At 47.4% G+C, this 9,503-nt stretch overlaps 1 protein-coding gene across 1 annotated transcript in view; it reads left to right on the top strand.

Moving 5' to 3' along the window:
• ZBBX (zinc finger B-box domain containing) overlaps positions 1-7,605 on the top strand; it is a 32,858-nt gene extending 25,253 nt beyond the window's left edge. The window contains exon 15 of the mRNA XM_044434405.1: positions 7,423-7,605. Coding sequence (XP_044290340.1) covers positions 7,423-7,605 — 183 coding nt within the window. The remainder of the gene's footprint in view (positions 1-7,422) is intronic.
• The last annotated feature ends 1,898 nt before the right edge of the window (positions 7,606-9,503 follow it).

The raw sequence follows: 9,503 nt of genomic DNA on the forward strand, positions 1-9,503 counted from the left end.
TGAAAAAAAACAAATACACACACACACACACACACACACACACACACTTACCCTCTGCACTATCCCTTTCTTCTTCTTCTTCTTCTTCTTCTTCTTCTTCTTCTTCTTCTTCTTCTTGTGATGGCACAGCGAGCGGCTTTCCACAAATGTGCGGACTGTGGGTCAAAAATGGCACCAACTGACCCGCATGACCTATGCCTCCTCTGCCTGGGAGAGGGGCATAGGACGGATAAATGCACGCATTGCCTGGCCTTCTTCAAGCAGGCCAGGAAGAACCATGAAAACTGCCTCCGGAGACTCCTTTGGGATCGGGCTCTGATGCAATCAGACCTGCTTGTTGCCGTCCCAAAACCTGGCTCTGCTTCTGTGGCCCCACCCTCACGGCCTTTGGATGAAGGTGTGTCTGCTTCGGTGGCTCCCTCTGCTTCACCTAAAAAGAAGCATGGAAAGCGAAAGCATGCCGAATCCGAGAAGTTGGCAGGCCATAAAAAGGCCAGGAAAGAGAAGGTCTCCAAGCCTCCCAAGAAACCCAGGAATTCGGACTGTCCGGACCGTCCCCAACATCGGGACTCAGATCCGATGGGCCCCTCGGTACCGGTGGTGCTTATGGTACTGACTCCGCCTTAACCGGTCCTCCAGGAGGCTATGCGGGTTACCCTTCAAGGGTCTCCCTGCCATGTGGTTGACCTCCCGCCTGCACCCCTTCCAACTCTACGGGGTTCAATATCCAACGGGGAAATCCAGGACTCCCCTCCTAGGGTTAGGTCACCGACACCCATGCCGGCTGTCACAACGGAAGCGGATGTTGGACTGTCCCCACCGGGGAGCCGGAGGAGCCACTCTGTAGAGCAACATCCGGAGAGCTGGCGTCGCCCCTACTACCATACTTGGGGTGATCCGCTCTCTGTAGGGTACTACCCTGCTCCCAGGGCACGATCCTCTCCTCCATCCTGTGACCAACCGCGCTTATTGGATCCAAGGCAGGCGTCACCTCGATCCCCGCAGGGTGGAAGCAGCCGCTCCTTCTCCCCGGAGTCATCTTCTTCGGCCCCAGCCTACTATGGTGCCGATCTGGCTGACTCGGAGGTCGACTCAACCTCTTCAGACGTCGCTGTGACATCCCAGGGTCCTGCATCACCTGATGAGTCCCACGTCTCCTTCGCAGAGCTGATGTCTAGACTTGTCCAGTCCCTGGACATCGACACTGCCCAGCGCCCGGGACCGACGCCGAACAAGTTCTACGATATCGTCCGCAGGGAGCAATCGACATCCATCGCCCTGTCGCTCATAACCACCTTGCAGCAGGTGATGACGCAGCCTTGGGACTTGCCATCACATCCTCAGCCGACATCTAGGAGATATGAGTCGATGTACAGGGTTCGGGAGGAGGACATCCCCTTCCTCCTCCGACATCCCAAACCGAACTCTGCGGTCATCGAATCCTCACAGGGCAGAGAGGCGAGAGGGCACACGGCACCGAGGGATAAAGAGGGCCAAAAAATACACTCCCTGGCTAGGCGAGTCTATGCTGCTTCAGGCCTGGGGCTCCGTATATCAAATTACGAGGCGACGTTGGCGAGGTATCAATACTTTATTATGCAGCGCCTGCACAACGTCGCCTCCACCCTCCCGGACCACCAGGGTGACCTTGCGAAGGTTCTGATTAAGAAGCCATGCAGGTCGCGGTGCAGCAGTTATCCACAGCGAGGCACCACGTGGATACTGACTCACGGGCCTTGGTCAGTGCCGTTTCTCTCTGAAGGCATGCATGGCTTCAGAATTGTAATTTTCCAGAAGAAGCCAAGCGCCGGATCGAGGAAATGCCTTTCGATGGATCCGGGCTTTCCCATTCTCGCACCGACCACAAGCTCAAGAAGCTGCATGAATCGAGGATGACGGCACACAGGATGGAGATGCAGTCCCACGCCAGACGTAAGTGGTCCTGGAATCGTCCATCCTACAGGCAATCATATCAACCGAGGCAGCAGCCACAACACTGCCAGCAACAGCAACAGCAGCGTCGCCGTCCTCAGCCCCAACAACGCTTCCAACAAGGCCACCGTCGTTTCGACGATCGGAGGCAACGTTGACGGGACTGGCGAACCATTCCTCAGGCTCCACCAATACCCACCACTCTCTCATCTGGGGATCGGCTTCAAAGCCAACTCCCCATTTGGGAGTCCATCACATCTGATCGGTGGGTATTGTCCATCGTTCAACACGGCTATCGAATAGAATTCGACATGGTTCCTCCGTCGAGTCCAATCCGGTCTACTTCATGTTCACCAGTACTGCTCGACGAAATACATCAACTTCTTCGTAAAGGAGCGATTCGTCAAGTATTCCCATCTGACGGACTCCACGGATTCTGTTCCAGATACTTCACGGTCCCTAAGCAGGATGGTGGTCTACGTCCGATTTTGGACTTATGGAACTTAAATAAGTTTATTGTACCAAAAAAGTTTCGTATGACTACCCTTCAAAACATTTTGCCGTTGCTAAGGAGAGAGGATTGGTTCGCCTCATTGGACTTGAAGGACGCCTACTTCCATATTTCAATTCATCCAAGTTACAGGCGTTTCCTTCATTTTGCGATTGCAAACCAACTTTATCAGTTTACAGTTTTGCCTTTTGGACTGGCTACGGTTCCGAGGGTTTTTATCAAGTGCATGGCTCCTGTCTGTGCCTTCCTATGCCTCCAGGGCATACAAATTTATCTGTACCTCGATGACTGTCTGTTGGTGTCGCGGTCCTGAGAAGGACTCCTTGCGGCCATTCGTACAACTTGTGCCTTGCTCAATAGCCTAGGCCTACGTATTAATACCGAGAAATCTTCTCTTCTCCCGACACAGACGCTCACCTTCATTGGAGCCCGCTTGGATTCGACGTTGGAAAAAGCCTTCCTCAGGACAGACAACAGACTCTTGCTTGCCACATCCATCGAATCCGACGAGAGGGAACCGTCCCAGCGAGATCTATCCAGAGGATCCTGGGGCATATGGCTTCCTCAGTTGCCGTAGTTCCACATACCAGGCTTTGGCTTCGCCCACTGCAACTCTTTTTCAACAAGGTGTACCATCCTCAAAGAGATCCGCAGTCGAGAGTGATTCGGATCCCAACTTCCGTGCTTCACTCTCTGTGTTGATGGTTGGAACAGACCAATCTTACGATAGGAGTCCCCTTCAGGGCGCGACCTCCTACGATTACCCTTGGCACCGACGCGTCTCTTCTAGGATGGGGAGCAATATGCTCCGGCCTATCTACCCAGGGTATGTGGAATCGTCTAGAATCCACGAATCATATCAACTTCCTAGAACTACTGGCAGTTTTCAAAGCCCTGTGCTCTTTCGAGGACATCCTTCATCATCAGATCGTTCAGATAACTTCGGACAATATAGCTACCATCTTTTATCTGAACAAGCAAGGGGGAACAAAGTCACCGCCTCTAGCCAGGCTTTCTATGAAAATTTGGGACTGGTTCATCCGGAGACACATCATGCTGATGGCTGTTCATCTAGCTGGTGTAGACAATGTGCAGGCGGATCTTCTCAGCAGGCACATGTTCACCTCTCACGAGTGGGAACTGGATCCCTGTACGCGCAACCACCTTTTCCGATGCTGGAGGTTTCCCGATGTGGACTTATTCACTACCCAACAGAACAGGGTGTGCGAGGCTTACTGTTCGAGAGTGGGAATCGGACACGCATCCCTAGGGGACGCATTCATGATCCCTTGGAACAATATGAACTTCTATGCCTTCCCTCCGATCCTTCTTCTGATGAGGGTCATAGCAAAGATAGTGCACGACCGAGCATCCGGGATACTAGTTGCCCCTTGGTGGCCATGTCAAACGTGGTTTGCGAAACTACTCGACATCTCTCGCGGGGAATTTCTTCATCTTCCATCGCTCCCATATCTTATAACACAGGTGGACGGCACACTTTGCCACCCAGATTTGCTCTCATTGAACCTAACAGCGTGGCGAATTCGATGACTGACGTTCCATCGGTGCCGACGACGGTTTCGAAAGTTACGAATCCAACAGCTTCTACTAATCCGTTGGTACCGACGATGACTTCGACCACCTCGGATCCGATTGTTGAACCCAATCACTTGGGTGCTTCCCCCCTCTCTGGTCTCTCTGTACTGTCTGGTTCGAGACAAGACCCGTCGAATCCAAATCCGACGTTTTTGCACCCTGATATTCTGCATATCATCGACTCTGCCTTAAAGCCGTCCACAAGGAAGTCATAAAAGGCTAAATGGAAACATTTTTCCACCTTTGCCGAGTCGCGTTCATTCTCTCCATTCCTCTCATCCATTCAACAGATTCTTCAGTTCCTCCTGGAATTGCACCATTCTGGACTGAAGCTGTCGTCCATTAAAGTGTATACAGCCGCAATAGCCTACTACCGTGGCTTAGTCGACAGGTCACCTCTGTTTTCTCATCCTATCCTCAAAAGATTTTTGAAGGGACTATATAATCTTAACCCATCAATTAGACCGGTTATGCCCACATGGAGCCTCTCTGTAGTTCTACAGGCCCTTATGAAGGCCCCCTTCGAACCTTTGGCGATGGTGGATCTTCAATTGGTCTCTTGGAAGACGGCGTTTCTTGTAGCTGTCACTTCAGCCCGGAGGGCCAGTGAACTTTGCGCGCTTCGCATAGACCCTCCTTATTTAAGCTTTCACAGGGACAAGGTCGTTTTACGCCTCGACCCGTCTTTTTTGCCTAAAGTGTCTACACCTTTCCATACGGGACAAGACATTGTGCTGCCTGCCTTTTTTCCGTCACCGTCGACTCCATTGGAAAGATCTTTGCATTCACTCGATGTTCGCCGTTGCTTAGCCTTCTACCGATCGCGAATGGAGTCTATTCGACGAGCCAATAAACTATTCATCAAATATTCTGCTACGGATCAGGGCAATCCAGTCACTCCGCAGAGACTTTCTAAGTGGATAGTCCACACTATAGTCTTATGCTATCAATGAGCTAAGTTTGAACTGCCTTCAGTTCCTTGAGGCCATTCTGCTAGAGCTGTTGCAACCTCATCTCCATTCACATCTTGGGTCCCGATTGATGACGTCTGCCAAGCCGCTACTTGGGTGAACCCTTGCACCTTCGCCAGGCACTACCGTCTCGATATTCGAGCTCGATGGGCTTGCTCCTTCGGTAGAGCTGTTCTCTCCTCTGTTCTTCAATGAGGACACCTTCCCTCCTCCTTTATGGCAAGCTTGTTAATCTACCCATATGTGTGATGCACAGAGGCCACAACGAAGAAAAGCAGGTTGCTTACCTGTAACTGATGTTCTTCGAGTGGCCATCTGTGCAGTCACACAACCCACCCGCCGGCCCTGCTCGGTGTCAGTGAGTGGATGCATCGACCACTCGGCGTCGGTGAGTGAATGCATCTTTCGGTACCGACTATGCCCTTTTTCACGGTACTGACATCAAAAAACAAACAAAGTTTTTTCAATAAGATAGCGTACGTTCGGTCACAAAGACTGAACAAAATGGTGGATGCTCCGCTCTTTATAGGCCACAGGGGAGGGGGAGCGGAGCTTCCCGCCAAAAACCGTTAGCTGTCAATCTTCCAGCCACAGGCACTGCGCAGGCACAGTACCCATATGTGTGACTGCACAGATGGCTACTCGAAGAACATCAGTTACAGGTAAGCAACCTGCTTTATTGGAATTTGAGCAACACCGGTTCTCCAATTTTCATGGCCTTGCCTGGGCAATCTTGAGCAAGGAGAAAAGACATAAATGGCTGGTCCAAGTGTAGATTTGTTTCACTCTTGTTCCTGCTATTTTCAAAATGTGGGGCATTCCACTGAGCCACAGATACAAAGGTTGTACTCATCAGATGATTGTTCAGCTTAAGTGGATCTTTCTTAGGAATCCTGCTCTCCTTTCCCTGTCTATCCCCCTGTCTTTTTAAAGGAAAAAAATTTAAAAAGCAGTTGGTAGGTGTTTGAGTAGAGGAATGGTTTGAGTATTAGTTATTTTCATAGGCCAAACCAGTGTCAGGCTGCGACACTGGACTGGATGAGGGCTAACAAACTGAAACTAAATCCAGGCATGACTGAGATGCTGTTAGTAGGTGGTTCTTTTAACCAGATGGAGTGTCCAACCTGTTCTTGATGGGGTTGCACTCCACCTGAAGGAGTAGGTTTATAGCTTGGGGGTGCTCCTTGATCCATCTTTGTCACTTGAGGCTCAGGTGGCCTCAGGGGCTCAGAGTGCCTTCTATCAGCTTTGGCTGGGACCCAGCTATGCTTCTATCTGGAAAAGGATAACCTGGCTATGTGGGGGCTGCCCTTGAAGATGATTCAGAAGCTGTAACTGGTGCAGAATGGAGCAGCCAGATTAATAACTGGGAACTGTAGGTCCAAACACATATGTTCCCAGTTCCAATTCAAGGTTGGTGGTTTTAGCCTGTAAAGCTATATACAGCAGAGAACTGCAATACCTCTTGGAGTGCCTCTTCCCACCACAATCTACTCAGACACTGCACTCAACTTCTGGGGCCTTCCTCTGAGTGCTGCCCCAAGGATGGTGATCACAAGGGGAAGGGCTTTCTCTATGGTGGCCCCCATCTATGGAGGAACATTCCCACTGCAGTCCTGCTGGTACTGAAGTCATCATCTGTTCAAGACCAAGATGCTCATCTTATCCAAGGCCTTGAGAGATTTATGTGGCCACCCAGGGACTTAAGGAGGTGTTTGGAGGGTCATTTTTTTGCATTTGTCTGTTTTAGTAATTTTAATCTTTATAATGTTTTTTTCCAGTTTTATGCTATGTTGTTGTATTTTTAATCGTCTGTCTCTGACTGTTGTAAACTGCCCAAAGAGCTTCAGCTGTGGGGTAGTATAGAAATGAAGTAACAACAACATTCACCACAGAGATACTAATATTTGCCAGTCCTGCAGGTTATACTGCTTGGAGCAGTTAACCAGCCCACAGTGTTGTGAGCATTTAAGTAAAATTGCATTATAGATTACCCTGTGTCAGTTCTTTGGGAATCTCAGATGTGCTCAGTCAGTGCCCAGTATATGATTCTTGCAAGTTGCACAGCAAGAGTTTGCCCTGTTAATTCATGCCGAAGATGAGATTTTCAGGATGAGCTGGAGTGACACAGTGCTGAGGAAGAAATGTTGTGCACAACCCTGTGCAGTATGGTACCTTGTCTTTTTCATGTATCGTTGTTGTCACTTTTAATTTAGCAGTGAAGTACTGAACTGGTAGAGTGGGATATTCCCAGGAGGATATAATAATAGAAGCAGTTATATAGTACAGGATTTTATTACACTGGAGGCTTTCTATGAATATTTTTCAAACTGGAGTCTTTTTCTCCCTTTTAATAGATAGCACACTTTAATAAATCTACCTGTTCTGTCTCATGCTCTATGAAAATTTCAGCATTTTAAGTGTTTCCATTGCTTGTTACTGAAAAGTACATTAAAATTTTCAGATGCTTGGGAAGAATGTAATGTTTTAAACTCTGGAGATTTCAACATAGATTCAAAGGTAGCATGTCAAAATATTCCCAATTTCCAGAAAAATGAAATAAAAGTCTACAGTCAAGGTGATACTATAAGGTAGGTTAGTCATGCTATTAAGTTTTAAAAATGGATACAAAACATTTTAAAATAAGCCCCACTCAAAATGCAACATTGTTCCTTTTGTGCATGAAAACAAGTTTCCTGTGTATAGTGGCATTTTAGTGCAGAATTCTCTCTGCAAACTGCAAGTCACCATGGCTGCCAGAGGAATGGTGCTGCCATGTAGGTTAATTTATTTTCCTAATTATTTGCTAATACACTTTGTTTCCTAATTATCAGCTCATTCGAGAAATGTTTAATTATACAAGGATTGAAAGCATTAACCTTTCAGTTTTTGTTAAAAAGGGGACCTATTTTCTAATGAGAGCTCTGCCTAGTCAGTTTCTCACTCTGCTTTTCAAACCTTCTGTCTTCCACCAGTGCCATTCCAGGGACTTTCTCAGATTCCAGTCCTACAGCTGCTTGAAAATATGGAGCCTCCTTCCCCATCTTCTACCTTTCCACAATAGAAATGTTCCATAACCTTTAGAAGATCCAGCAGGTTATTTTCACACAGTATCTTTGAGTTCTTTGTTTTGTTGTTGTTAGTTGCGAAGTCATGTTCGACGCATCGCGACCCCATGGACAACATTCCTCCAGGCCTTCCTGTCCTCCACCATCCCCCAGAGTCCACTTAAGCTCACACCAACTGCTTCAGTGACTCCATCTAGCCACCTCATTCTCTGCCGTCCCCTTCTTCTTTTGCCATCTATTGTGCCCAACATTAGGCTCTTCTCCAGGGAGTCCTTCCTTCTCATTAGGAGGCCAAAGGATTTGAGTTTCATCTTCAGGATCTGGCCTTCCAAAGAGCAGTCAGGGTTGATCTCCTCTAAGAGTGTTCTTTGTTGGAAGGTACTAAATCAAAAGAACTCTGACTAATCCCCCTTTGCCTATCCTTAGGTTTTTTCCTAACTGTAGATATTCTGAATCTATAAGTAAGGCACATTTTAGACTGAAAATCACTTGTGACTTAGCCCTATTACAGATAGAAGGCTATTTCAGGGCTTGAATGTATCACTTGAAATTGCTTTATATATTAGTAGATACGGGTGTGGAGTTGGAATGGCACTGAAGGTGGATGTTAATTTCTTTCTTTGCTGATGGAAATCCCCACTCCTTTATTAGCTATTTGCCCAAGCCTAATGGAAACTGGTGAACAGGGAGAGATTACTCTTGTCGGGACTATGGGTTAAGCTGCCTTCCTCAGGCACTGTGGTCCTGATATTCCCCAAACAATGACACAGCTTAAAGGAATTGTTTGATCTTAATATGATATTAGCAATATGAAAAACTTGTGGTCATGCTGTTTGGTCTTAATATGAATGTGATGGAACTGAATCTCCTTTCAAAAGTAAGGAAGACAGAGTTCTGGTCTCTACACTAAAACTACCCAAGATTGTCTCCATGTTTTGCATGTTCCGCGTACTATTTGTGCTTTTAGTAGCTATTTGGAGTTACTGTTTCAAGATTTAAGTGCTCCTTTTCTTGTCACTGTAAAACAAGAAATCTGTCCTCTTTGTTCTTGCTGTCTGATGGAGCTGTGGGTATCAGAGTAATGTGGCTGAGGTGGTTCTTTTTCCTCAGTGCAGGGACATGGTGTCCATCCTGTTGGAGTTTCCTGGGTGGAGAAAGGGACTCAGTGCACACAATGAGCTTTTTAGTGCTTTTCTTATGAAGTTTGCATTGTGTGGATTTATGTGGGGCTTAATTCACTGAAATTAAGAGAAAAATGGAATTATTATGCATAACAGTTGCACGTGTGATTTACAAAAAAGAAAAGTCTTGTTCTGGTTGTTAAGCAGTTATTTGTATTTTACCTGGATGGGAGGAGAGACAGTTCTCATGTTTTACATTATAATGTACTAAAATGTTGTCTATTTTTATTTCGTGATTATGTTT

Source organism: Varanus komodoensis, unplaced genomic scaffold (assembly GCF_004798865.1).
Source record: "Varanus komodoensis strain SLA01 unplaced genomic scaffold, ASM479886v1 scaffold28, whole genome shotgun sequence".
NCBI classification, from domain to species: Eukaryota; Metazoa; Chordata; class Lepidosauria; order Squamata; family Varanidae; genus Varanus; species Varanus komodoensis.